A 27994-nucleotide genomic window follows, 5' to 3' on the forward strand; every position below is an offset into this window, starting at 1 on the left:
ATGCGTCACTTTACTGTCTACCTCTTTGCGTGGCACTGAACGATTAATACGGACTTCGGGGTTTTCTATTTTGTCTCTTTGTTGAGCTTTGATTGCTTTCGTGGATTTCGAGATACCATGCCAATACTTGGGCTATTTTCAATGCCCTGACAATCACAAACCATTTCATTCTTCTGTGAACACCATACATCCAATAAATAGTAAGAACCCAGCTTATATAAATACTAAACAATTAGACCACAGCAATATTTGCTGTGTGAAACAATAAACTGTCGAAGTATAGATCTTAGCCCGTAACACCGGAACAAAGTTAATCCCCTCTCCCCTTACCAGGTGTCATCAACAGCAGCAAGCATCCGTGTTTACAACCGCCAATTCAACGCCGCAACAATGGGCACCTCACCACTCACTATGAGGGCCATCCTTGGCTTCCTCTTTGTCTTCGTTCAGCTTGCCAGTGCCCTAAAATTCGACCTCGTCGCCACCTCCGGCGGCGGCAAGAACGAGCGATGCATTCGCAACTTCGTCTCGAAGGACCAGCTCGTTGTTGTCACTGCTATCGTTGGCGGTACGAAGGGTGATGGCCAGAAGGTCAATGTTCATGTATGTGGAATTATTCCTGGATGTGGATGGGATTTCGTCCTGAGTCTACTGGGACTTGGATGCCAAACCGCTGAATTGTGAACTACGACTAATTATTTTCTCCGTGTAGATCAAGGACGCGATGGGCAATGACCACGGCCGTCCTAAGGATGTTGTTGGCGAGACGCGTCAGATCTTCACTTCCCCCGCGGACACGGCTTTCGACGTCTGCTTCGAGAACCTACTTGTCGGCCACAGTAAGTGGTAATCCCCTCGAACAACACGAACAATCCACCGGGGAAAAAGCCGGAGTTAAAGAGAAAGTCATACTAAAATGATACCACCACATCAGATACCATCCAGAACCCCTCCCGCCCCATCGAGCTTGATGTCGACATTGGCGCCGATGCCCGCGACTGGAACAGCATCCAGTCGCAGGAGAAGCTCAAGCCCGTCGAGACAGACCTCCGCCGCATCGAAGAGATGGTTGCCGATATCGTTACCGAGATGGAGTACCTGCGTGCCCGTGAGCAGCGTTTGCGTGATACCAATGAGAGCACCAATGAGCGCGTGAAGTGGTTCGCTTTCGGGACCATGGGTATGCTTATCGGGCTTGGTGCTTGGCAGGTTGTTTACCTGAGGGCTTACTTCAGGTACGTCGTATTGTGGTTGTGGTGGAAGCTGGAATTGGTTACTGACTATTCGATTCTTGCAGATCTAAGCACCTTATTTAGATTTACTAGTCCATGGAATGGTTGCATCTTTGATGGTTCTTTTTTTGGTTTTGCAGCGGTTGCATTGCAATCCTTTTGCTCTAATGTCGAGTGGCATTCTGTTCAACAGTCATGATCTCAATGATATAAAATGTACACCATGCTTTCTGCAGCCTGGCGCTAATAATATTTTCCGTTTCTTGCATGTGATATCTTGGGGATGGTTGGTTAGCTACCTATACTTTACAGGGCTCTTTTTCGACCAATGAGGTATTGCCCGAGTATTCATGGATGGATTAATATCAACCCATGCTGGTAAAGTACTGTCTATATAGTAAGCACCTTGTAGGTAGTCCTAAGGGAGCTTTACATGTTTATGTTGGGTCAGTGTATAGATCTAGGTCGGCATCTTGCAGAGGGAATCTGAGTTTGATGAAACAAAAACAACAGACAGCCAAGACAGCAAACAAGAGTGAGCCAGTTTTAAGCCCCAAAAGGCCCCAATAGACACATAGAACCTATGGAACTACGCTGTGTCGAGAAGTGTGTAATCCACGGCCTCTTAGTGGAATGTTTAGTGTTGCAAACAAAACAAACACCGGGCATTGCAGGAGCTTTTCGGTTCCCCGGGCTATTACACCGGATGATGTCAAAGCCGAGCATCAAACGCCAACTCCTCATCCCTAGAGGAAAGAAAGTCCCAACTCTCTCTCTCTATAGGGTACTGTACAGCAAGATGTCCGCCCCACGTATACTCCATCGCCTCGCGCGACCAGTGCCATCATCCCTAAGCACAATCACAAGACTAAACCGCCAATTCGGCGCAACAGCTCTACGCCTCAAAGATGGCGATGAAGCTGCCCCGGAGGTAAAGGCACACCGCGCAAACCAGGCCAACAAGGTCCCGAACCAATTCATTCCAAACACAACCTCCACCATGACAAAGGACTTCCCCAATGTTGGGCAGAAGCCGCCGCCACCGGAGATGCTGAACTCCGTCGACCCCAACTACAGACCGTCTGATCCGTACCCCGGAAGGATTGAGCATTTCACCGGTGGTCGCCAGGATAACGGGGCGCAGAAGCCCGAGCTTGGCGTTGGTGAGATGGAGGGTATTACGTTTAAGGTTGAGCCTTTGAAGAGAGTTGGGGAGGAGCTTGCCACGAAGAGGGCACGTCTGCTATGTTCGTACCCGTTCCCATGCATGCATGCCTGCACATAAACCCCGATGTTAAAGCCGAGGATCTGATGCATCAATCGATATACCAAGAACCATCCAAGCTAACCAACTCTACCCCAGACCAAAGCCGCAAGCGCGGAATCCTGGAGTCAGACCTGCTCCTCTCGACCTTCGCAGATGTCTACCTGGGCAAGATGGACTACGACCAGCTCGTGGAGTACGACAGCTTCCTCGACGAGAACGACTGGGACATCTACTACTGGGCGACACAGGACCCGCCAGAGGAGATCTCACCCTCCGCTCCTAAGGAGGATACCATCACCGAGACCTGGAAGGAGACCGGTGCCAAGAGCGGTGAATGGGCGCAGACTATTGGAGCTTTCAGAGCGGCTTACCGGCCTGTTCCGTCGCGCTGGCAGGGCTCTGAGGTTCTCACACTACTCAGAGAGCATGTTCGCGATAAAAGTGCTACTGGCTTTGAGAAGGCCAAGAATAAGAAGACTGGCGGTGGTGGCTTGGGAAGAATGCCTGATGTTCAGGTGTTTAACTCGTAAGAGCCTTTGGAAGAGATTGAACTCGGGAAGCTTGTCGATTTCAAAACTGTACTATAGTTCGTCATAGTGGTCATATTGTCCATAGTAGAAGGCGTGTATTAAGAATGTTGTATATTTGATGGTATTGGGTTCAATGGGTGTAGATTTCACAGATTTGGATAGAAAGTAAAACAATTGTTAATTTGAAATATAACAGAAAGAACTTCAAGGCAAATCGACATTCAATTCTTTATCTCTTACATCGTAGTCGATGCCCGGAGCTCTGTATAGATGCAAGTCATGTGATCTATTCGCTTAGTATTAGGGCTCCACGGAACCACACAAGGAGAGCAGCGAAGCGGCTTAGGGCTTGAGCGGGCACGTCTGCCTCCCATCTCGATTTTACCTCACCCCCCAGAGTCAACGACAATCTCCGCCCATCCCTCTCTCTCCTTCATTGTCTCATTCCCATCATGGCTGAGCAGCTGGTTCTTCGCGGCACCCTTGAGGGCCACAATGGCTGGGTTACTTCCCTTGCCACCTCCCTGGAGAAGTAAGAACGACCTGTCCCGATCGGAAGATTGAATTTTTGAAGGGACAAAATTCTGACTTGAATTCTTGATGATAGCCCCAACATGCTGCTGTCCGCATCCCGCGACAAGACCCTGATCATCTGGAACCTTACCCGTGATGAGCAGGCCTACGGTTACCCCAAGCGCAGCCTCGAGGGTCACTCGCACATCGTCTCTGACTGTGTACGTTTTTCTTCTCCCGAATGAACCACACCCACAAACCATTGGATGCGACAGATGGATTTGGATGGCGCATTTCGCAAAAAAAAAAAAAAGATGGAATGGTTTTGGCTGACCGATGGTCTTGTCTGCGTTATAGGTGATCTCCTCCGATGGTGCCTACGCTCTGTCCGCCTCGTGGGATAAGTCTCTCCGTCTCTGGGAGCTCTCCACCGGTAACACCACCCGCACTTTCGTCGGCCACACCAACGATGTTCTGTCCGTCTCGTTCTCCGCCGACAACCGTCAGATCGTCTCCGGTTCCCGTGACCGCTCCATCAAGCTGTGGAACACCCTCGGTGACTGCAAGTTCACCATCACCGACAAGGGCCACACCGAGTGGGTTTCCTGCGTTCGCTTCAGCCCCAACCCCCAGAACCCCGTCATTGTCTCCGCTGGCTGGGACAAGCTCGTCAAGGTACGCTATCGATCCCGAATTTCCCTGCAGAATTTCCTCCCCGCCTTGCTTTGCCCGCGTGATGTTTGCATAAACGTATTTGCTACTTCAGAGCCCTTCGGGGCCATGAGACAATTTTTCACCCAATTTGCCTGATGGGCACAGCAACAATTTTTTGTTTTTTATTGAACGAGAGAAGGATTGGAAAAAATTTTCCTTGACACTTGACATTCTTTATGAGGGTATCGACGCTAACATTTGATACGCGTCTAGGTTTGGGAGCTCGCTTCCTGCCGTCTCCAGACCGACCACATCGGTCACACCGGATACATCAACACCGTCACCATCTCCCCCGACGGATCCCTCTGCGCCTCCGGTGGCAAGGACGGTACCACCATGCTCTGGGACCTTAACGAGTCCAAGCACCTCTACTCCCTCTCCGCTGGCGATGAGATCCACGCTCTCGTCTTCTCCCCCAACCGCTACTGGCTGTGCGCTGCCACCAGCAGCTCCATCACCATCTTCGACCTCGAGAAGAAGAGCAAGGTTGATGAGCTCAAGCCTGAGTTCGTTGAGAAGGGCAAGAAGAGCCGTGACCCCGAGTGCATCAGCTTGGCCTGGTCCGCTGACGGCCAGACCCTGTTCGCCGGTTACACCGACAACAAGATCCGTGCCTGGGGTGTTATGTCGCGCGCATAGATTTGAGTTGTTGTATCGGAGCTTGAGGAGCCTCTTTTTGATCTATTGACAAGGGAATTGAAAAAAAGTTCAAAAGATATGGCCAGAAGAGCATTGGTTTGGGATGTATGAGCCACGAGCAATGAAGCACTTCTCGCCGGGACTGAGTCGTCCCCGGCCTGGAGGTTTTCTGACATGTCTTAGCCTACTTGATCCGCATGGAAAATGTATGGAATCTTGTACAAGACGTGTGATGTTCTAATACCAGTTAAGGCATCAAAATGTTTCCTATTTTTCTTATTGAAAATCTCTTGTAAAATCGTCGTACCCGTATGTCTTTCATGTTATATATTTGTCTTCATTCATCCTCCCTTGTGTAACTCTTGTAGGACAATGCTATAGTAGCCGCCGGATGTACCTCTTCGCGCAGTGCCAAATGATATACAGGAATGTGCTGAGATTTCTATTTCCAACGTTGGTCATACATAATGTACATCAGGCTAAACAGAGAGGCCTTCACAGATCTACTCATTATTTCTTTCCAAGTCTCTTCAAGGCCTCCTTGGCCATCATACTGCCTTCCTCATATCCGATCCCATCAGCCAATGCTTTAGCCTCGGTATAGCGCTGCTTAGCGACCGCCGGCTTCTTTTGTAGCTCAGCCAGCTCGCCCAGGTTATATGTCGCAACCACACAAGTAATGTCACACTCCTCGTCACGTATCGGGGGTTCAATGTGCGCCGCAACCTCAATGGCTTTCTCCGCCCACTTCTGGGCAGCCTCAACAGTCTGCTCCGCTGTAACAGGTTGTTGCGGTTGAGACTTGGCGGGCAGTTGAACCTGGCCAACCAGAGCGGTAGCGACATCGTTCAGTAGCACCACCTGTTTGCAGGATATGGAAGTTTCTTCAGCGGCGCGGATCAAATCCAACGCACGCATATACAGCGGCATGGCCAATTCATACCGCTCCTTGGCGGTATATGTAGCGGCAAGCTCAGCCAACGCCGTCGCGATTTCAGTGAGGTTCAGCCATGCCTCGCCGTCTGAACCCTCACCGCCGCTAGAACTACCAACAGGAAGCCCCAGCTTCTGACGACGGTGCATTTCCTTCAGACAGATCTCCACAGCAGCGACCTGCGCAACCTCGGCTTTCTTCTCGTCCTGTATATACTCACTGGAGTAAAGTTCGCCAAGCTTCATCGCAATGCCAACGACCTTCTTGAGCGCTTTATCTCGCTGACGAGCCTCGTACTGCGCCATTGCCTTCAAGTCCTCCTCGGTTTCCTTAGCCGCCTCGGTGTCAACCTGGACACTGACCGTGGTCTTCTGCACCTGCGCCTGCGCTTGCTTCACCTTCTCAGCCGCTGCAGCAGCGTTCCCTGCTGTGACTTCCTCTACCCAGGCTAGAGTCTCGTTCTTCGTTCGCTCCAACACATCAATAGCCGGCTTCACAAGTCCAGCCTTCTCTAGCATCATGGCGACCTGCAGCTTGATTCCAAGTATCTCATCCGAGTATGGGTGTATGCCCATCTCAAATGCTATATGCAGCGCCTCTCTGTACGCCTTCATCGCCTTGGCTGGGTTGAGATCGATTTCGGTGTAATAGATAGCCGTGCGGAGAGCGTCGGCCACCGGTGGTGGGAATTTGTGGTACTGTGGCCCGACCCGTGTCAATTCCACGTAGGAGATGTAGGCAAAAATGAAGGCTCCGCCGACAACGGAGAAGATTGCTAGAGGCATGAGAACCGGGTTCTTGCGCCAGATTCCTTTAGATGCTTCGCGGTATTTGCGGCCGATTTTCTGCATGATCGTGAGGTGCCGCGTGCCGGAGATGTAGGGGCTTGCGAGTGGTTTGCCATTGTTGATTCGGGGTTGGAGTGTTGGTCGGGTGGTGCTGTTGATGTATATTGAGCGGGCGAGACTCTTTGGTTGCTGTTGTAGAAGTTTTGCGGCGTGCACGCTCGTGCGCCGTGATGCTGCGCGGAACATTGGGAGTGTGTGGGTGGGTATTCGATGGAGATTTGAAAGTATTAATTTTGGTTGAGCGGGTGATTGTCTGAAACAACCTGGAAAATTGACGTAGATAATGGGGAGGGGAAGGGAGAGGGTATATGGTGAGTTGATGAAGAGCCCGCCCTCGGGTTTTAGGTGGTCCAAGCTCCGCTCCGCCATATGACGTCGCCCGCTGGAGTATGCACTCACTTTCTTCACTCATTCTATCAGGAAAATGCACTGGTTTGGTCCGGTATTGATTGTGGAGACCTGGCTGTTGAATTGATATAGTGGTCCATACTGATAATGTGTGGACGATACGCTTTGGGCGTGGTATGTTACGGCTCCTGTGCCTAGACTGTCCGCCAGCTGACGATCCCAAGCGCTTGGCGTACATCCAACAACGCATGCAAGAGCAAGACATGCAAGTGGATGAAGCACCTGACGACGATGCAGTCAGAGAGACATTCAACTTTGCACCGGGAAACTTCGGTGCTGTCTATCGCGCCGAGGTCGCTGACAAGGAGAGCTACAATGCTCAGCAAGATGCTGATAGTGAGCACCAACACCAAGATTTAGAAAAGGGAAAAGACAACACGGTTACCAAATACAAGCTCCAGAGCATGAAATGGGGTCTCATCCCGTTCTGGACGAAGCGCCAGCCGGATTATGGATCTATGATGCGCACAATTAACTGTCGCGATGACTCGTTGATCGAAGATTCGGGGATGTGGACTACCATGAAGCGACGGAAGAGATGCATTGTCATCTGTCAGGGCTTTTACGAGTGGCTGAAGAAGGGGCCTGGGGGCAAAGAAAAGATTCCGCACTTTGTCCGGCGCAAAGACGGGGAGTTGATGTGCTTCGCTGGATTGTGGGATTGTGTTTCTTATGAGGGCATGTCTAGGCTTTTTGATATAAAGAGTTGATGGGGCTGACGATTAATTTGCATAGGTTCTGACGAGAAGCTCTACACGTACACGGTGATCACGACGTCTTCTAACTCATACCTGAAGTTCCTGCATGAACGTATGCCTGTTATACTGGACTCCGGGAGTGAGGCGATGAAGAAATGGCTGGATCCCAGCCAAAAGACCTGGTCGAAGGAGCTCCAGTCACTTCTCAAGCCATACGAGGGCGAACTAGAGTGTTATCCTGTTCCCAAGGAAGTTGGGAAAGTCGGAAATAATTCTCCGAATTTCATTGTTCCTGTGGACAGCAAGGAAAACAAGAGCAACATCGCAAACTTCTTCGCCAATACGAAAACAAAGGAGAATCTAGAGCCCTCGCCAAAGAAGGAGACTGTGTCGCCGAGAGTGAAGATGGTTAAAGACGACGACCGCCCTACTAAGGATTCGGAATGGAGCGAGGACAATGCCCACAAACCGGTGCCAGCTGTTAAAAGGGAGCATAGTCCGGAAACTGCGAAACCTGTAGAGGAAAGCAAGAAGCAAAAGATCAATTCGGATCCAACGGGGATATCGCCGCAAAAGAAGAAGTTGCGTAGTGCTACCCATAATAGCCCTATGAAGAAGTCCAGCGGGACAAAGGCAGCAGATGGATCGCAGCGAATTACTAGTTTCTTCAAAAAGTGATAATACATGTAATGAAGCAAATGAAACTTGCTCTTTCTGTTTGGTCGGCCATATTTTTGACCGATATATATTTTTTTCTTTCCAAATCAGAAATGAGAACATGACCGAACAATATTCAGTAGGCGACACACTTTTATTTAATGCATTGAGTGAGCCCAATCCCATGAAGCAAGAAATCGAATTGACTTACAAGATAAGTTTATTTGAGAACAGTCCAAGAGCAAGAAGATTGTGGTTAAAGAAAGACTGGGCAAAAAAGGTCGATAGCAACCAGATGCGAATTGGAAAAGAAAGATTTTGAGCTCTGAGTGGACTGCTGGGTGTTGATACATATTTTACATAGGATTTTGTGGGCGATGTGCCCAATTTTTGATTATATCACTTCTCAAGCTCTCGTAGCTTCTGAACCAGCTTTTCTCTGAGGAAAGGGCTCAATCCGAAACTATAAAGATGGGTCAACATTGCATACCAGTGTGACAGGGCATCTAAGAAAGGGGATACTTACATTCCATCTCGGGTCAGGATACGATAGGTACCTGCTAAGTGTCAGCTTGGCCTGTTGAGTCTCATATAGTTGGAAAACATACCACTTGGCTGATAATTGCCATTGTCTCCAACGAACTGACCATTGGCATCCACCTCAAGGCTTCCGAACATATCCTCAGGCCTGAATGGCATTAGTATAACTTTCTTTGAAATAAGATGTGCTTGTGAAACACAGGTAAGCGCCTTACCAAGCAATCCGCCCATAGTCAGGCGGCCGTCTGTTATCAGAGACATGAATCCAACCACCACGTCCACCCGATCCTGCACCACCTTGACCACTAGCGCCACTGGCCGAGTCGGCTCCACGACGTCTCCCGCGCTGGCCGGTTAATAACACGCCGCCCGAGTTCAGATTCGCTCCAGCCACGGACACCATGACCTGCGCTTGAGACTTTGCATCGGGGTCTTCATGGGCATATTTTGAGCACACTTCTTGCACTATATTCAGGAATTTGGGGTTCTCTTTGAAGGTGTCCGTTGTTGGTGGCAGTTGAGTCGCGAGTCCGATAGCCAGGTCGGGGTTGACTGGCTCGGAGGGTAATAGTGACAAGATGTGGGCTCCACTTGCTGGTCCATCATTTGGGAACACATACTATTAAGAATTTAGCTTCAATGAGGGCTCTGTGAGGTGCAACAATCGCATACGATGTGCGGAGACCCTTCCAATGTCGATACACAACGGAATTGAGTCCATTTGGGAATAATCTGGGCCTGTCGGCCAAATGTTCTTGCTGCAAACATCGGGAGTAGATATAGCAGGGTACTTGGCAGTAAATAATTGAGCAAGTAGCCTTGGATGTAGTAGGTTAGATATGATCAAATTCGAGAGAGCTGGATCATAGCTCGATGGAAATGGCAGGCGGTTGCAAAGGCGGTGACTATGTGTCGGAAGAAAAGTGGACCTGTATGCCGATTGATGCCAGCTTTATCAGGCAAAAAGTGCGGATATGGGATTAACTTTTCCCGCCCGGGCGACAGCCTTCAATATATATTAGTCATCATGTTCATAACCAGCCCTGGAGGAAATTGTCAGTTCTAGATACAGTTCAAAGGTACTATATACAAGAAATAGTGTTGTAGCTATTAGCTACTGTGGGAAGAGGAATAAGAACAAGAATCCCTTGTATTCAATCTAGGAAGAGCAGGGTATTTGTATCCTGAATCTGACCAACAAACGCTCAGTCTGCAAGCAAACAACGGAAGATGGGATCATCTCAACAAATAGTATATGATTCTTCAGTTATCAGCGCAGAGTTGCACCTTATATGTGTAAGCTACCTACATGGAAGTGGGAAGTCACGAGAAGCTGCCGTCGATCCCAATTGTGGTCGGGTCCTGGTCTTGCAAAGACACCGTGCAAAACGCGTTCGATCTGGGTCGTCAGAGTCAGATGTTTCTTCGGATAATACAGACAATCATTGAACCCCTGTCTAGTCTTCTCACTATCAATTGAGGTAGGTATTTCCGGCTTATCTTGTGGCTGATGGTCAGTGGCACCTGGTGGAGCGGCACATAAAAGTCAGGCAGTATGGTAAGGTAGGTGAAAGCGAAGTGCTGGATGACTCCACTTTGATGCAGAAGGTATCAGATGGCGGCACCAGGAAGGAGGCAACCGACAGTTGGTCTTCGCCCGCAAGGACTATTGTCTCAACCACAATCATCTCTACATCGTTTTTGAATTACTGCCCGACATGATATTTCCCTTTTTTGTGGATGTGGAGTTGTTACCCTAAGGATTCTGTGGAAATACTAACCCCAAAGCTCACTAGGTCAACCTCATAGAACTTGCGAAGGACCAATGATCAGGCAGCCTCGACGAAACAGCAATTTACCAGTGTCTTTGCCGTGAAGCCCCAACTACTCAAGCTGCGCGTTTTCAACCGCATGGCTATCGGGGTGAGTTCCTTCCGTTACCTTGGCGAGAACAGGAAATAAACATGGCTCGGACAATGACATCTTCTTTCTCGTGTCACTTGACAACAAAATGTCAGCTGAAATTGCTGGGCGTTTTGTTCGTTATTGGTGGGGGGGGGGGGGATAATGGGTATCCATGCAGGGTGCTCACATGTGGTGTCTTTTAGCTGAGCTGAGAAATGGGGAAAAATCACAAAAGAACTGTTCTAGCCCTCCATGGAGGTAGCATTCCCAAGGAGGATGAATGATCTTATTCCGATCTCCGGTGTTGCAGTGGACATATTTTTCAAACTCCTTGCGGCAAGTTCTTGTGCAACGTACATATGGTTCATGACATCTCAGCGTGGTTGCGACTTTGAACATGGTTGACTGAAAACCTTGTTATGCATGCATGCCGAGCGCCGACACGTGGGTACTTGTAATGTGTTTTATGAAGCGGAGTTGTTTTGGTTACTATCCCGGCTACTATCACAAAGAAATGTCGATAGCAGTTAAGTCGCAGTTCAGTTAAGAATTTGCAAGTGCCACAGGATGCCTATAATATTCCTCTCTACTCCATACAAAGCACTTGGAAAGGATCATGGAAAGACTCTTCACAACTGGGAATGGAATGTATGGGTATCTAGCTAACATCATCCAATCACAGCAAGGTGCCATGACGCGAGTTTGTATTTATGATGTATTTTCATGAGGTTACATCAATTTGGCTGTACATAGCAATAAGATAATTGGTAAATCTCAAGCATATACAACAAGAGCAACGGTATAGTTACCCTAGTTAGTACATACCACTCCACCTGTACGCCCAAGGATCTCCAATGCACCCAGAATTGGGCAATAACTTACAAAGTACGTATATCTACCAAATTACACTCCTGGATTATTAGTACAAGCCCCTTGCTGCTTCTACTAGGGATGTGGAGACAATTAATAGAAAGATGGTGGACATATGTAGGCGGGCCTGATCTTGGAAATTGCCCCAGGGTCCACGGGTGATTCCAAGGTTAATAATAAAGTTCGGCATCTCGGGATCTCCCGTCTGGTTTCCGCCCGGGTGGGGTTTCTTTTCTTTCAGTTGACCAAAACAAACGTCCTTAAGTATTTGTGAGGAACTTTAGATATGCTCGACGGTGCAACTCAGACGGCCAAATGAATAATATTCACTATCTAAGGGAAATACGAGGCTATATCTACAAGTAATGCAGTGTGAATTGATTCAACCCATTTGATGTGTGGCCAGAGGATCACTGTCTAGCGCTGAAAGTCTATCTGCAGCCCCACATCCAACACATACCTACCTAGGTAGTGCCTACACACAGGCTCCATGAATGATCTATTGTACGAGCCTCTCAGAGTTCTCAGTAGCCCCCGGTAACTGGACATTCCCATACTCCAGTAAAGCTCTGCGGGACAATCCGGAGGCTAGACGGCGTAGTCGGTCTCGGTGAAGCTTGCCCGAGGTTGTCGTTGGGATTCGGTTGACACCCACAATGATATCTGGAACCATGAATGTAGGAAGCACTTCTTTCAGGACAGAAAGAACATTGGTTGCCTTTTCTCGACTCTCGATCGTTGAGGAAGCAAATATTTCATCATTCTCGTTTTGCATATTGCGCTGTTGGGACTCTGTATAGACGAAGCCGACCAACATAGCGCCGTTATGGCCGATATCATCTGATGGAATGATAACATCCACAATCACCCGAGTCGCCGTGGGATACTGTCGCGCGAGATGTCTTTCAATGTCCGTAAGGTCCATGCGCTGCCCTCGGATCTTTACTTCAGTTACATCCTTTCGGCGGATGTACTCAAGTGTCCCGTTGGGAGAGTAACGAACAAGGTCCCCTGTCTTCAAGCAGCGATAACCATGTGGCGCCATGGGTCGAATCTGCATAAGCCATGAAGGGGCCGGAATGTAATTTTGGGCCGTACGAGCTGGATCATTGAGATAACCACGTCCTAGACTAGGACCTTCTAGCAGCAATTCACCTACTCCGCCAGGCGGTACCAGATCTTCGACATTGTTGGTGTCTACAATCCAGCACTTCCATGTATGAGTCGGCACTCCAATCTCTCGGTAGTTTGAGTTTGGTTTAGTCAAATCGGCAAGCAAGGAGAATGCTGCAGTCTCCGCCAATCCATACATGCATTTCAATTGCACTCGTCCTTGCCACTTCTCCAGGTCGAGAGGGCTCAGCGCCTCTCCAGCTAGAACCACAACTTGGAGTGAGGGGACCTGGCTGGGATCCAGGAGACGAGATGCAGAAGGGGTCAGGGTGATGAAATTGGCGTTCAACATCTGAATGGGTTCCGCTGCATCATTCCCTGGACCCAACTCTGGAGCTATACATAAACAAGCTCCATGAATCATAGCCCCAAGGTACTCAGCAACACAAGCGCCAAATGCATGGGAGCCAAATTGCAAGACGCGAGATGACGATGAAAGCATGAGTTGAGTGGCAGTAGGTTGCGCCCAGGCAGTGCATACCGCTGCGTGGTCTATGACGACGAGTCTAGGATCCCCGCTGGACCCAGAGGTAAAAAGACCATGGCATGCGTTCGATGGTTGTACGTCAGCGCACTGAAAATCTGTATCATTTTCCTCATCGCCAGCCAACAGTGGGCCTCCGACCACTAGAACAGGTAAACCCAGTGATCTCGCGCGATCATCTTGAAGGCCCGATGTCAAAACAAGCGGGGCTTCGATCTTTGCGCAAGTCTGTTTCACATACTCGTCCGCGAACAAGATGTCCATCAGAAGAAACGCGCCCCCCGCCTTCAAGATTCCGAGGATGGCTACTGAAATCCACACAGATCTCTCCATCAAAACAGGGATTATTTTGTCAGGCTGTATCACCTTGAGCTTTGTGAGCTGTGTTGCAAGGTGGGAAGAGAACTGGTCAAGCAACTGGTAGGTCAAATGGCCATCCCAAGCAGCGATAGCTGGTTCCGATGGGCGAGATTTGCATTGCGCGACAATGAGATCATGCACACGGGCATGGACCAATGGGGGAGGTGGCTGGACTCCCCTTTCCATCAGGTCGGCCAAGCCTTGAGGACTGACAGACCGGAGATCGCCAACAAGAGTGCGCCGAGAGCAACGAGTAAGAGCAGTCCGAAAAGAATGACCCAGCTGGTGCAACATCATGTGTGTGGTTTCCACGCAGATTGCGGAAGGATCCAGCAGGGCCTCCACATCTACACCGTTTGTTCGGATCTCACAATTGATCACAAGAGGCACTTTACGCGCTTCGACGCTTTGGAAGGCACCAGGATCCTTTGGTTGCCCCTGTCTGATGTTGAGTATGTTCATGAACTGACACCCTGCTGCTATGTCTCCACCGAGGTTCGATAATTCGAGAGTTGAGGATACACCGAATGTAGATCGGTCCATGATTTTGGCTTCGGTGTTGTTAAGCGCGTCCACCGCTAATTGCTGAGGGTCGACTAACAGCCGCAAAGGCAATACTGGCGTGTTGGAAAGATCATTGCTTTCTGATTCAAGTCCGAAACCGAAAACAACATCGTCGTTCCCGGTGTACCGAGAGAGAACGAGGCCCCATGCTAAGGCCAACGCCGCCCCAGCCGAGATAGGATCAAGCTCGCCACATGCCAGATCAATATTTTCGGTGAGTATTTTGAGAGCCGATTGCTTGTATCGCGAAGAGACAATAGGGAATATCGTTGCAGAAAAGTCCTTGAATTCACGTCGCCAAAACTGTTCGCTTCGATCGAGGATATTCCGAGTTGATGTGGTATGGATTCTATTGACTGCCATAATGAAAGCTGGGTGAGAAATAATCTAGCTTTCTGTGTGTGCGTAACAGGATTAAATGGCGGGGAAGCTGATAGAATGACTTGGGGGGGTATTTCATCCAGATAGAAGAAGTGGTTGGGTGTTTGACCCTGTAAAGCTTTGGGAGCAAACCTTAGCGATAGGTCAGATTCATCAGATGTTGATCTACAGGGTACATGTATTCATTCCACAGGGCCACGAAGCAGCCTTGGGGGATTGATCTGCTGTATGACAACATTCATGCATCTTCCTTGGAAGGTAACAGGTCTTGCATGTCTCGAAAGAATCCAGCAAAACAACCTCCAAAAGACGAAATAAACATAATCAAAATAATCAAAATAAACTGAAATGAAAATAAGCTGAAAATAAGCTGAAATGAATGCAATGACATGATGGCTCATAATCAAAATATAATTCATTTCAATCATTCAACTCACATTGGACATATCGTAGCTGACTAAACACATGTATTATCCACCATGGATATGATCTATCTACTTCACGTTTACATATAATAGAATCACCCTGGGACAATAAATGTCTCGTATCATTGATATCAATATTTTGTGTGATATCGAGTGTTTTTCTTTGGGCGACGCATGGTACCAATTAAGCACCTTGTCTTGTACACAACATAAAGCGTGCCAGTATCGTATTAGTGTACTCCGTACTTAGTTGTTAAATGGGATAATGCAAGAATACATGTATCTGTCACCTTTGAAAGAGTGATGCTTGCCCTAACTCTATACTCATTGTGAAATCCAAGGTTTACTCCAATGGCCCGGCCCGTGACGGAGACTACTGAACTTTCAAGTACTTTTGGTAAATTCTATTTGCCATAAATAGGAGTATAATAGTCTAATGATAATTTATCCCTATGTTGTGCGTTACACAGCATAAATAAGTCATTATCAATCATTGTCACAGGGAGAGAATTGCCGAGACTCCATTATTACTGGTCATTGGTGATGGGAACGCATGATGGGAACGCATCCCTAGCAGCGCGGGCGGCCTGCGATCTTTAGTTGCCCAGACACCGACCTAAAAATGAGTGATGAACCTATCAATTTCTAAATTGTCTGCTTATGCATCTTGAAGGGATGTCAGTGGTCACCCTCGGCTGAGATGGGCTGCCTGATCAATACCTAGGCACGTCTGCTATTCATCGGGTGAACCAATGATCATGCTTGTTGTTGATTCATAAAAACACAATGCAACAGCAATAAACGTCAGGGCATGAATGCAACCCTAACGCGGGTGCGATCAGCAAGTATGTTGTCAACAGTAGTTGGGATTATACTTTATCCTTTTTCTGTACTAGCCCCTTCTTCTTTTAGTTCTAAGTGTAGAGCGAGTCTTAATAAGTTGTGCTTCCTCTGGTTTTGATCGTTATATTCATAAACTGAGAACGACATTCTAGGTTTGAGCGGGCGGGCTCCATGGTAATCTGAGTGTGAATCGACCCTGAGGTCCCCTGCGAGTTATCATAATGCCGCCAGCTGGAGAGGCGGTTGGACTTGAGGCAATGTCACGGCAATGGCCACCAATCTCAGGCTTCCAGGCTTTGAATGGATCATCTAGTTCTACCGATAGGACATCCGAAGACCTCACCACCCTGGCAGAGGTTGGCGAAAATGAAAGCTTGCGAAAGCAGCAGGTCGCCGAGCTGGCCCGCAGTTTCTCCATTCAATCAGGTCAACGAAAGCCTCAGTTGCTACATGATAATGCGCACGAATCCAACCTTGATCCTCTTAGCTCCAACTTCAATGCGACGCTATGGGCAAAGGAGTTCTACAATGCACGGCACTCTGCAGAGGGTAGCACCTCGCGCCGAGTTGTGGGCTTTGCGGCTAAGGACCTGAACGTTGGTGGTTATGGCCTCGGAGTCGACTATCAGATGAGCGTTGGAAATGCCCCCATAAAGCTGTTACAGGCAGTCGGTGACTTCGTCCGGAAGCACACAGCACAGGGACAGAAAGTCAAGATCCTCCGGGACGTTAATGCATTGGTTCTCCCCGGCGAGCAGTTGTGTGTATTGGGTCCACCAGGATCAGGTTGTTCAACATTTTTGAAAACAATCAGCGGCAATACGTACGGGCTTAACGTCGGACGGAATTCCCATTTGAACTATCATGGTATTACTGCGAAGCAAATGGACAACGAATTCCGCGGAGAGGCTGTCTATACCGCAGAGCTGGACCACCACTTTCCGACACTCACAGTTGGTGATACGCTCTACTTTGCAGCCCTTGCTCGTGCCCCTCGTACAATCCCCGGTGGCATGAGCCGCGAGGTTTACGCTCGTCACCAGCGCGATGTCATCATGGCCATGTTTGGAATTAGCCATACAATCAATACTAAGGTTGGCAACGACTTTGTGCGTGGTGTCAGTGGGGGTGAGAGGAAACGGGTGACCATTGCAGAGGCAGCCTTGAGCTACGCCCCGCTCCAATGCTGGGACAACAGCACCCGCGGCTTGGATAGTGCTAATGCCGTGGAGTTTTGCAAAACTTTGCGGATGCAGAGTGATGTCTTCGGTATTGCCTCATGTGTTGCCATCTACCAGGCGCCACAGGCCGCCTACGAGGTAAGAGATACAGGGCGGTTAACTTTAACTTTCTCTAACTCATGCTGATTGACTCAAGTGTTTTGACAAAGTGACTGTTTTCTATGAAGGCAGACAGATATACTTCGGTATGGCTTCGGAGGCAAAACAGTATTTCGAAAACCTTGGGTTTGAATGCCCAGAAGCGCAAACGACTCCTGATTTCTTAACTTCGATGACCAGCCCTGTCGAACGCATTGTCCGACCTGGGATGAGAAATGTGGTGCCCCAAACCCCGGACGAATTCGCAGAATGTTGGAAGAACAGCAACGAGCACAAAGAGCTCCTGTTAAAGATCGAGGAGTTCAATGCCGAGCATCCATGTCATAGTGATGATTCAAAGCAGTTTGCTCTGTCGCTGAAGAACGACAAGTCACGCTGGCAGCGCGAGAAGTCCCCATACACGATCTCATATTGGGCCCAGATTCGATTGTGTCTATGGCGAGGCATATTACAAACTAAAAATGAGATTGGCGTTCCTATCTCCACGCTCATAATCAACATTGTGCAAATCTTGCTGGTCTCCAGTCTTTACTACAATATGCCAAACAACACTTCTACCTTCTTTCTCCGCGGCTCATTTATCTTCATTATGATTCTTCTAAACACTTTCACTTCCATGCTTGAAATCATCACCCTCTACGAAAAACGTGACATTGTGGAGAAACACAGTCGGTACGCGTTTTACCATCCCAGCGCCGAGGCGCTTGCGGCCATGATAACCAACATACCCTATAAAATCGCCCTCTCTGTCAGCATGAATGTGACCGGCTATTTTATGGCCAATCTTCGGCGCGAGCCTGGTCCATTCTTCTTTTACTTGCTGGTCTCATTCACTTGTATGATGTGTCTTTCAATGGCATTCCGGCTGTTAGGCTCTATCACCAAGACCCTGGAGCAGGCCATGGTTCCAGCATCAGTCGTCATCATCGGACTAACGCTATATACAGGGTTCGCCATACCCGTGCCCTACATGCGTGGCTGGGGATCGTGGATTCGATGGATCAACCCTGTATTTTACGCATTCGAAGCATTGATGACGAACGAATTCCATGGACGAGAGTTTCCATGCGCTGAGTTCGTGCCATCTGGACCCGGTTATGATCATATTCCTCCCTTCCAACAGACCTGCACGGCACATGGAGCAGTTGCTGGTTCCGGCACCGTTAGCGGCACAGCATTCTACCAGAGTTCCTACGGTTATTCACATACACACCGCTGGCGAAATGAGGGCATTCTCATCGCGTTCACCGTTCTTTTTGCTGTTATCCACCTTTGGATCTCTGACGTTGTTAGTGCTGAGCACTCCAAAGGCGAGGTGCTCGTATTTCAACGCAGCAAGTTGCTCAAGACGAAGGCGAAGCCTCCGAAAACCGACGAGGAGAATTTGGGATCGGAGCTAGTTCCATACGGAGCAACCAATGATTCTGACTCGAAAGGCAACGTCGAGAAGCAACAGTCTGTGTTCCATTGGGAGAATGTTTGCTACGACGTCCAGATCAAAGGCGAAACTCGACGGATCCTAGACAACGTTGATGGATGGATTCAGCCGGGAACGTTGACTGCACTCATGGTAAGTGTTGGATCCCCACCTATATCATCCCCAGCGAGAGAACCCAAGAAGCCCATCATGAATCAAAACTTATGGTTACATTGAATGAATACTAACCAGGGGAAATTGTATCAGGGAGTTTCCGGAGCCGGCAAAACCACGCTTCTAGACGTTCTCGCCAACCGAGTCACGACAGGCGTCATCACAGGGGACATGCTTGTAGATGGCCGCAATCGTGATGGGTCGTTCCAACGGCAAACAGGCTACGTCCAGCAGCAAGATATCCATCTGCATACCTCCACTGTGCGTGAAGCACTAGTGTTCAGTGCCCTCCTTCGCCAGCCACCAAACTATACAAGCAAAGAGAAGCTGGATTACGTGGATCAGGTTATTGGTTTGCTGGGTATGGAGGAGTATGCTGACGCTATCGTCGGAGTGCCTGGGGAGGGACTCAACGTCGAACAACGAAAGCGTTTGACAATCGGAGTTGAGCTTGTCGCACGTCCTAAGTTGCTTATTTTCCTCGACGAACCCACGTCTGGCCTAGACAGCCAGACTTCATGGTCCATTTGCAATCTGATGGAGAAGCTAACTCGGAACGGACAAGCGATTCTCTGTACCATCCACCAACCGTCAGCGATGCTTTTCCAGCGTTTCGATCGATTACTCCTCTTGGCAAAAGGTGGTAGAACTGTTTATTTTGGAGAAATTGGCCAAAATTCAACGACCCTCATGGACTACTTCACCCGCAATGGTGGAGAGCCCTGTCCAGCGACGGCTAATCCCGCCGAGCATATGTTGGAAATTATTGGAGCTGCCCCTGGAGCACACACTGAGATCGACTGGCCCGCCACTTGGCGTGAAAGTCAAGAATACCAGAATGTTGGAAAGGAGCTTGCCAAGCTGAGAGAGCTCGCCCATGAGCCTTCGGCTGTAGTAAATGCGCACGATCCCTCCAATTACCGGGAGTTCTCCGCGCCGATGGCCACGCAATTCACGGTGGTTGGGCGTCGTGTGTTTCAACAGTACTGGCGGTCGCCTGGGTATATCTACGCCAAAGCGCAGCTCGCTGTTTTGTCGGTAGGTCACAAGCCACCTTCTATGCCCTATCCAAAACAGATGCAAAGCTAACCTAGCTGGCCTGTCGTAGGCATTGTTTATTGGATTTTCCTTCTTCATGGAGGAAAGTACTTACCAAGGGCTGCAAAATCAGATGTTTGGCGTTTTCATCGTCTTGCTTGTCCTGGTGGAGCTGATATTCCAGACGCTTCCCGCCTTCGTCACTCAGCGGACATTGTATGAAGCCCGTGAGCGTCAGTCAAAAACATACTCTTGGCAGGCCTTCCTTTTGACCAACATGTTCGTTGAGTTGGTGTGGTACATGGTAAGTGTGGCCAAGCAGCCCTTTTCGGCATATCTTTCCTCCACCCAATACTAACATCCAATACTGTACCCTTAGTTCCTGTCCATCTTCACCTTCCTGTGCTGGTATTACCCTCTGGGCTGCTATCGGAACGCCGAGGTAACCGACTCAGTGCATTCTCGCAGCACTCTCATCTTCCTGCTGATCTGGGTCACGTTCATCTGGGCCAGCACGTTCGGACATATGATGATCTCTGGTCTTGGTTCCGCCGAAGTTGCCTCCACCCTTTCCACTTTCCTCGTTTTCATCTGTTACTGCGTCTGCGGTTTACTCGTTCCTCCATCCGCAATGCCACACTTCTGGAGTTGGGTATACCGCGCCAACCCCTTGACATACCTCGCCACCGGATTCCTTTCAACCGCTCTTGCCAAGGCACCCATGCACTGCGCTGATAACGAATACCTGACATTCATTGCGCCGCAAAATCAGAGCTGCGCTCAGTACATGCGCGACTATATCAACGACAATGGCGGTGCCCTCGTCAATCCTGGCGCAATTGGCAACGGCGAAGACTGCCGGTACTGCCAATTTACCGAAACAGATCAGTTCCTTGCAAATCTCGGGACTGATTACTCGCAGCGATGGATGGCCTTTGGAGTGCTGTGGGTGTATGTTGGGTTCAACATCTTCATGGCGGTTTTCCTCTATTGGCTTCTCCGTGTGCCGAAGAAGAGCAAGCGCTAGAGATTGCGCCCCTGTGTTTGTATGTGGGATGTGTGTCCGGGTATTAACTGTTCCCAAGAAACGAGCTTGGAGGGTTGCATTAGAATATGCAAAATCGGGATAGTGGCTTTATGGTGCGCACACATGTAACGGTATTGTATTTTGGGTTAACTAATTGGTGGAGTTATGTGGTTTGTTAATTGTTATACATCCCTGCAGACATCGAGGATAATCATATCAAACCTCAGATGTCCAGGGTAAGATGGGTCACATCTTGTTTTTGATACAGTATCCTGTTTCGTAATATTCCAAATTGCAATTGTTTTCATAGTTCTCATAGAGGAAGACTCCTTCATATATTTCTGGTTCACAGTTATTCAACTGCAGTACGTTGGATGCAGAAAGAGATGACGATGAAGACAAACAGTGTAAACACACGTGATCGTGTCTTTCGACGGAGCTGTCTGTTTGGAATGTTCTCTCCGAGAAATGAATCGTGCTTGTTAATTGCAGTGTTCATGGGAACGGGGGAGCTTCGGATGCGTTATGATACTTGATCTGTACAATCATTTGACGATTTTTTCTTCGTGCACCCACCAAACTGGCACTTGCGCCGGTGAGAATTGAGTTGCATTCAAAGATACCCGGCTTCCTTGCGTTCTGTGCTTCAATACTTTTTTATGATACCCAATTTTTTTTTCTCACGGATTTGACTGTCTCTAATCTTCAATAACTCCTCGCACCCTGCTCTGGTGATTCCTTTCATTAGACCATGGCGACTCCCTCAGCCAAACCTGGCGCAACACCAACCCATCTCTCCTCTCCCCATCCATCCTCCGCCCCTCTCTCTCGATCTCTCGCCCATAAATCGCCTTCCATGAGAACACCAACAGGCTCAGGACCTGCCAATGCGCATCACACGAGTGCCTCATCACACCAATACGCTACCCCTCTCGCCGTGCCTAACGGGGTCGACGACACTGTCAATTTTAGTTCCCCTTCGGCTCTCTTGGCGCTGGGTGGGTATACTGGCATCAGTCCTTCTCCTGCGGTGCATGATGGTCTTGTTGGCGCGGGCATGAATGAGAGCGACATCCAAAACCTCGGCATGCAGGGAATCAAGCTCGGAGTTGCGCGCGACAACGACGAAGAGCAGAGACATCGTGTTGAGGAGGTCGTTCAGCTTCTACGGGCCCGAGTATCTGGTAGAGGAGTTTCACGCGAAAGCGTGGAACGGCTGAGTCGACTGGAAGATTTTGAGTCCATTTGGCAGGACGATAATCTCAACATCGCCGGTAACTTCGTCGATCTTGAGATCGATTTCTACCCTGGCCAGGATGTTGTCAAAGACGTCAGTCTGCGGTATGCCACGCCTGAATACACGGAAGGTGTGCGGCGCGAGGAAGCTACAGCGGTCTTGAAACGTACCCTCGCCCAGTCCCCGGAAGACGCTGAATGCGGGAAATGGAGGTCACTTCAAGAGTTCCACGAAAATCTACAATGGCTTGCAAAACTTGACAAACTCAGTCAAGAGGTTAATTGCTTTGAGGCCTTGGAGAATCTTGAAGAGAACTTCAGGCGAATCTGGGTGGAAGAAAGCAAGAATGGGAAACACGGCGGCGAGTATCAGCATCTTTGCGCAGGTGTCCTCGGACGTCCTACCATGCATAAGGGGACTCGAATCGGGCTCGGATTGGAGTATTGGGTTGAGCAAGCTAAAGTCCTGGATGCGAAGCAAAGCCTATTATCTCCGGATGCCATGGAGATTGACCCGCAACATGATCAAGGCTCAAAGGGCGAATTGGAAGACCAAAGCAGATCATGGGCTGTCATGATTGAATGCGAAGAGGGCTATCCGTCACTCCGCATTTCAAAGGAATGGGTTGGGAGTGAGGTTTTTACTGCAGGTGAAAGCACCGAGTTACTTCCATCAAATGGTGCCGCTGGGTCTGTGAACTGGCTTGAACCTCCACAGACCACGCGGTTGACCCATGGCAACCATGACCCCATGGCGTTGGACTCTAGCATGCTGGAATCATCGCCACCCAACCGCCGGTTCGTCGGTAAACTTGAGCCTGCACTCGACGTTCCTATTCTTGCAGCCTCGGAGATCTATCGTCAGCTTGGTATGCAGCTACCACAGGAGTTTAAGATGATCACATACGATGCGCTGTTAGTGTCGGAATCTTCGGCGTTGACGTCCCCGGTTTCATCTCCTCAAATTGGCCGTAGAAAGCGCCGGATGTCAGTGCATGCTATTGATTCAAAGGGCGAGCAATACACGAAACAACATAACTACACTTTCCAATCCTTTGAGTCCATTACCGGTTGCACCATCCGCGACCTACCCTTCTCCCACCCCCGACAGCTGGCAGATATCCTTCCGGTATGTGTGTTTTCGCCCGGTATTGTCTTTCACTAACCCGGTTTAGATCCTGCGGCAGTATGCCGTGTTAGCCAATTTGATTCGGAAGACGTTCCATCTTCCTTCCAAGGATCAGGCCAACACAACCGAATCTTCAAACGCAACCCCCAAAACTACCCGCGCTCCTCCTGTCCAAACCCCGGACCTCTTCGCTGGCCACGACGGGCCTATAATATTGAACAACGATGATCCAAATGAGGAGAGGTTGAATCTGCTGCTGGGTCTGAGTAGCTCGGATGATAGCAAGAATGACTCTGGAGTTGGAACTTCAACCCCCTCCTGTGGAGGAAAGAGTCCCAGCCAACTGTCCGTGGACGACGTCAAAGTCGATGTGACATTGCGTATCCAACTCGGTCAAGCGCCTGCTCTCATGTTACTCATCACAGACCAAAAGAACTACAACGAGAGCCGCCCCGATACCACTCAATCCATTCAAACCCCAAGACAAATCGCGATTTGCTTTGAAGTCGGGCTGAACGGGCGGATCTCAGTTGTGGAGGCTGCTGGGTTAGTGGATGGTGAAGCAGGTGGCGACACTGAAATGCAGGGTATGGATAACCTTGATTCAGGGCTCCAGGATGTACAAAAGAAGATTGCTAGGGTGCTCGAGGTCTCGCAAGACTTGAGCATCTTGGTTGGGTGGGTATTGCGTTGGATGCAACAGCGGGCTGGCAATGGGTGAGATCCAGTGGCACTGAGATACAACATTCTTGTGTTCCCAGGCCAAGGCAATTCCTAGTCTCGCAATTTCTCTTGACTCACGCTTGGCATTGATATGCAACCCGCTAAAATGCAGTTGTACATTGGTCGCAATGTACACTACAGTTAGTGTAAGACCTTGGTAGCTGAAGTAACAGTTTGCGCTCGACCATCCAAGCTGCTCCAGGACTCTTCTGCCACATGGCTCATATAATGTATGGGCTACTGGTTGGCTACCCTGTCACTGGTCTCTACTCAATTGAGACCTGAATATCTAATTATAGATAAGCTTAAGCAAATACTGGATCACACAATGTGACTGGTGATATATACATTCATCATCATTGATTTCTGATTCAAGTTGGAGCTTCCACAAGACCACCTAGGTTTTCTAGTTTTAGGTGGTCTTCTAGTTTTGTATGTTGGTAGACAAAACCACCGGAGTGGAGAGAGCCTCGACCTCACCACTATTGGAATCAGCATGCTACGTTGCGCGTTGGAGTTTCCCGAATGAGCTTCTCGACGCTTTCTTCGACGTACCCAACGCGACTCGCAGGATCTTTTCTCGGTAGCGCAGAAAGGGCTTGCTGGACGGCAGACAGAGCGAGCTGGCCGTGTTAGCAATATATACCGAGATGTTCATATCTTAAAGGCACTTACAGAGGTGCAACATCGCCTCCTTTCACTTCCAAGGAACGAATTCGATCAGCTATATTCTGTATCCAACTGGATGATTGGAACATGCATCGGCTTTGATTTTAATATATCCACTGTTTGAGCCACCTAGCGAAGCCGGGACCACATCTCCTATTGGGATATCATATACTAGGAGGAAACCACGGGGAGGTGTAATCGCGGCCTTGAGTGGTCTTGAGCTGATCAGCGACAATCAGGTGGCAAGACGATGGGTCCTAGGTGAACTCCGTATCAACAGAATCCCGGGGGTGATACTGTAGCTCCACGAGAACCCCTGATTCCACCTCCGTCAAAGTGGACATTGTTGCCTCGCATCATGTGCCTGCTTAGACTAACTACCCGCCATTTCATCACCAAGATGGAAATAGCGCCGATGAGGCACATCGGAAATAAATATATATATATATATATGAAGATTTCAGGGAGTAGTGGCTATTGAAGATAATGATGCCCAAGATAGCTAAGAAAATATGTATGAAAAGAGAGTATGTGTGGAAGACAAGGTCTTTATACTTAGCCAGATAGTAAACGCCAGCAAATATGAAAGCATAGCACCCAGGTGTTGTTTGATATTTGCCAGCTGCAGCGCATTTTCTTCGATATAGATACAAACATGGCGTCAAGAGTTGGTACGCCTATTATGTGTGAACTACAACATACATATCTGCTTCAGCTTAGCGGATTCAAAAATTCACCACTTAGCTCAAACTTTTATATTTTGATCTAAACAACTATTTTTTTCTCCCTATACCCACAATGTACCTTGAAAGGATCTTTCAAAAATAACTCAGATCTGTCGCATGGACGCATCTAGGTACCAATGCATGTAGGTGTACCTAAGCAAAATGTGGCAGTCTGTTTCAGAGTCGATCAGATAAGTCTAGGCCCTAACTATGATGCGGGGTTCGTAGACCCGGGCCATTGTGCGTCATTTCCAAGTTTTTATTAAATTCATACTTCCGGAGGACATAGGCTGTTACTTGGAACATGAAAATATAGATCGGGTGGAAATAGGGCAGGTTACACTAGACCGAGGTTGACTGGATGATGTGAGTGAATACGGAGTACCTAGATGTACCTAGATGAATCAGTGCCGTTGTCTCTGTATTTTAATAGAGTTGGGCGTCAATAATAAGAGCCTGTGCCGATCACGTTATACAATGTTGTATGGAGTAACTACAGAGTAGACGCGTTGGCTGTCTTTGTGTTCTCGAGTCGGTTGAAGGCCCAGATGTGGAATAATTTAGACCTGTACAATGAATGAGGTCTTAGATCTCAATTTTCCCGGTCAACGGATCTGCCAGGTGCAAGGGATATCAGGCCAGTGCCATTATTGGCTTATGAGACATTATTCGAACATCGGTCAAATCCACGTCAAAAAGTGAGGGTTTAGCGCCGGCCATTGGTGTGATTAACCATCAATGGGCGCTTTTGAAGGTTTTCCTGTGACCCGCTATGTAGTTGTATGGAGATATCTATGTCATAGTCCGCGACTACCTCTTGGCGATTCAACCAGCTTTTCTGTTTTTATTATAAGACATTTACGGAGTATGTATTCTCTTTTGTTCATATGCGGATCTCGGAAGCAAGTTATTTAGGATCTGGGTAACTGAACGTGGTTACAGGCTGGGCAGGGTATCCGATGCCAGTATAAAACCTTGGCATGGGAGCCACTCTATTCCAAACAGCCTGGTGATCAGTATCAGAAATAGTATTTTGTTGAAGATCAAACTGATCTACTCCGTATGGAGTATCCATGTGTCATGTTCACCCCTACTTCCGCTTTCGAACATTCCGATGAGGCATTTTCAACATAGTTTCCCTATAAAACGCTCAAAATATGTTTGTTGGATAGGAAACTCGGTTATTCTAGGTAAGATATGGGAACATCTGACCTGATTTAATTCGATCCAGCAAATAAGAAGAAAGCAATTACGTGAATATCAGTTGAATGTGCGATATTCTAGTCAGCGCGGTTTGTCACTGGCGCTAAGAGCCAATGAGAAGGGTACGATAAGAAAGGGGAAATGTCGATCTATGGGGGGTTTTTGATATTCGACATTTTCAATGATATTTCATATTATTTCTCTCATATTGTATCTTGTATGCAGATTATATGGATTTTCTTTGCATTCTATCTTAAATGAGACTTACATTTTATTCACACTAAATATGTAACCTATGTATATCGAGTACACTACATACATACACTGGTACACAGTACCACGCACAGCCCCCGGACTTGGCCGGTGACTAAGCCCGAATCTAGATGTCTCAGGATCCATGGATGCTATTAATATACTCTCCAGTGGGAGGCAAACTCTTCAGATGGCTCTAAGCTACGGAGTAGAACATGACTCTTAAGCTAGATGGGTTTGGTATTGCACTAAAACTATACGAAAACCAAAACCTGGAGAAATAAGGAGCACAGGGCTGAAGATCGGAACCTTAGCCACTCAGTCACATTAGATTCCTGAAACTCCCGACATTTGCCAGTCTTCCATTTGCCGGAGAAAATACGGGGGAAGGAGATCTCGTCGCCACTTTATTATTTCTTGGAGAATCCCTGACCTAAATCTCCCGAGATGCATCTCTTTGTGCACCCATATAAGAATATTAAACTTCGGTTCTCAAGTGCTCTTACCTAAGAAAACACATTCAAAATCTCCCACGGGCTCGTGACTCTTACAGTACATAATTGAAATCACACATATGAATAACCGAAATACCCTGTCGACCTGTAATACTGCCTTGATTCTCTTATCCATGGCCGGTGTCGGGGCGGTCCCAGCAAAGCGGGTCTGATTGGTCTGGTTGATGAATCGACGGGGGTTTCGAGAACATTTTGCCACGGTCCACCCCACTGGCCTGGCTATGACTTGATATCCCAGTCGCGGCGTGGCTGGCTTCTCCAGTAAATGGAGTTTGTGCGGACCTTGTATTACAGAGGTATAGTGGATGTACTCTGTGCCGGTCCGACTCGCGTGATTGAAGTAGCATATGTACTCTGCGGGTACTTGTCCATCTGCAGGAACGAGATATCTATAATGATAACGGCGCGTATATAAAAAGGTATAGGTACGAAGTACGGAGTACTTAGCAAAACAACGACGTTCTAGCCATCTAACATGCCATGCGATAACGAATTGCGCTATTATAATTTGGTGATAGCTCCGAGGACTCTCAGGAACGGCGGAGTACTTAGCCGTTCGCG

The 27994-nt window shown here is 48.5% G+C and overlaps 9 protein-coding genes across 9 annotated transcripts; 6 read left to right on the forward strand and 3 right to left on the reverse strand.

Annotated features, from left to right (window-relative positions):
- Positions 1 to 390: 390 nt before the first annotated feature.
- On the forward strand, positions 391 to 1316 carry N7455_012415 (p24 family protein; the record flags this gene model as incomplete). Its single annotated transcript, XM_040952513.1, has 4 exons — positions 391 to 603; positions 713 to 839; positions 935 to 1235; positions 1298 to 1316. 4 exons carry the CDS (start codon positions 391 to 393, stop codon positions 1314 to 1316), a joined length of 660 nt encoding a protein of 219 aa, XP_040816727.1.
- A 715-nt stretch (positions 1317 to 2031) lies between these two features.
- N7455_012416 (succinate dehydrogenase assembly factor 2) lies at positions 2032 to 3029 on the forward strand (the record flags this gene model as incomplete). The annotated part of the gene is made up of 2 exons (XM_040952696.2): positions 2032 to 2479; positions 2596 to 3029. The coding sequence occupies 2 exons, from the start codon at positions 2032 to 2034 to the stop codon at positions 3027 to 3029; spliced, it is 882 nt and encodes a 293-aa protein (XP_040816849.1).
- A 452-nt stretch (positions 3030 to 3481) lies between these two features.
- Positions 3482 to 4895, forward strand: cpcB (40S ribosomal protein RACK1; the record flags this gene model as incomplete). The annotated part of the gene is made up of 4 exons (XM_040952676.1): positions 3482 to 3561; positions 3637 to 3763; positions 3900 to 4217; positions 4470 to 4895. 4 exons carry the CDS (start codon positions 3482 to 3484, stop codon positions 4893 to 4895), a joined length of 951 nt encoding a protein of 316 aa, XP_040816964.1.
- A 510-nt stretch (positions 4896 to 5405) lies between these two features.
- Positions 5406 to 6863, reverse strand: N7455_012418 (TPR domain protein; the record flags this gene model as incomplete). The annotated part of the gene is made up of 1 exon (XM_040952500.2): positions 5406 to 6863. One exon carries the CDS (start codon positions 6861 to 6863, stop codon positions 5406 to 5408), a length of 1458 nt encoding a protein of 485 aa, XP_040817030.2.
- A 309-nt stretch (positions 6864 to 7172) lies between these two features.
- On the forward strand, positions 7173 to 8461 carry N7455_012419 (SOS response-associated peptidase; the record flags this gene model as incomplete). Its single annotated transcript, XM_065606882.1, has 3 exons — positions 7173 to 7199; positions 7250 to 7763; positions 7821 to 8461. The coding sequence occupies 3 exons, from the start codon at positions 7173 to 7175 to the stop codon at positions 8459 to 8461; spliced, it is 1182 nt and encodes a 393-aa protein (XP_065460048.1).
- Positions 8462 to 8839: 378 nt separating this feature from the next.
- N7455_012420 (uncharacterized protein) lies at positions 8840 to 9748 on the reverse strand (the record flags this gene model as incomplete). The annotated part of the gene is made up of 5 exons (XM_040952855.2): positions 8840 to 8903; positions 8967 to 8997; positions 9049 to 9128; positions 9196 to 9599; positions 9653 to 9748. The coding sequence occupies 5 exons, from the start codon at positions 9746 to 9748 to the stop codon at positions 8840 to 8842; spliced, it is 675 nt and encodes a 224-aa protein (XP_040816736.2).
- A 2506-nt stretch (positions 9749 to 12254) lies between these two features.
- On the reverse strand, positions 12255 to 14699 carry N7455_012421 (uncharacterized protein; the record flags this gene model as incomplete). Its single annotated transcript, XM_040952651.2, has 1 exon — positions 12255 to 14699. The coding sequence occupies one exon, from the start codon at positions 14697 to 14699 to the stop codon at positions 12255 to 12257; it is 2445 nt and encodes an 814-aa protein (XP_040816705.2).
- Positions 14700 to 16206: 1507 nt separating this feature from the next.
- On the forward strand, positions 16207 to 20981 carry N7455_012422 (uncharacterized protein; the record flags this gene model as incomplete). The annotated part of the gene is made up of 5 exons (XM_065606883.1): positions 16207 to 17304; positions 17363 to 18895; positions 19010 to 19954; positions 20025 to 20258; positions 20334 to 20981. 5 exons carry the CDS (start codon positions 16207 to 16209, stop codon positions 20979 to 20981), a joined length of 4458 nt encoding a protein of 1485 aa, XP_065460049.1.
- Positions 20982 to 21732: 751 nt separating this feature from the next.
- N7455_012423 (RNA polymerase II mediator complex middle subunit MED1) lies at positions 21733 to 24067 on the forward strand (the record flags this gene model as incomplete). Its single annotated transcript, XM_040952796.2, has 2 exons — positions 21733 to 23346; positions 23393 to 24067. The coding sequence occupies 2 exons, from the start codon at positions 21733 to 21735 to the stop codon at positions 24065 to 24067; spliced, it is 2289 nt and encodes a 762-aa protein (XP_040817012.2).
- Between the last annotated feature and the right edge of the window lie 3927 nt (positions 24068 to 27994).

Source organism: Penicillium solitum, assembly GCF_028829755.1.
Source record: "Penicillium solitum strain IBT 25940 chromosome Unknown utg000009l_segment0_segment0, whole genome shotgun sequence".
NCBI lineage: Eukaryota > Fungi > Ascomycota > Eurotiomycetes > Eurotiales > Aspergillaceae > Penicillium > Penicillium solitum.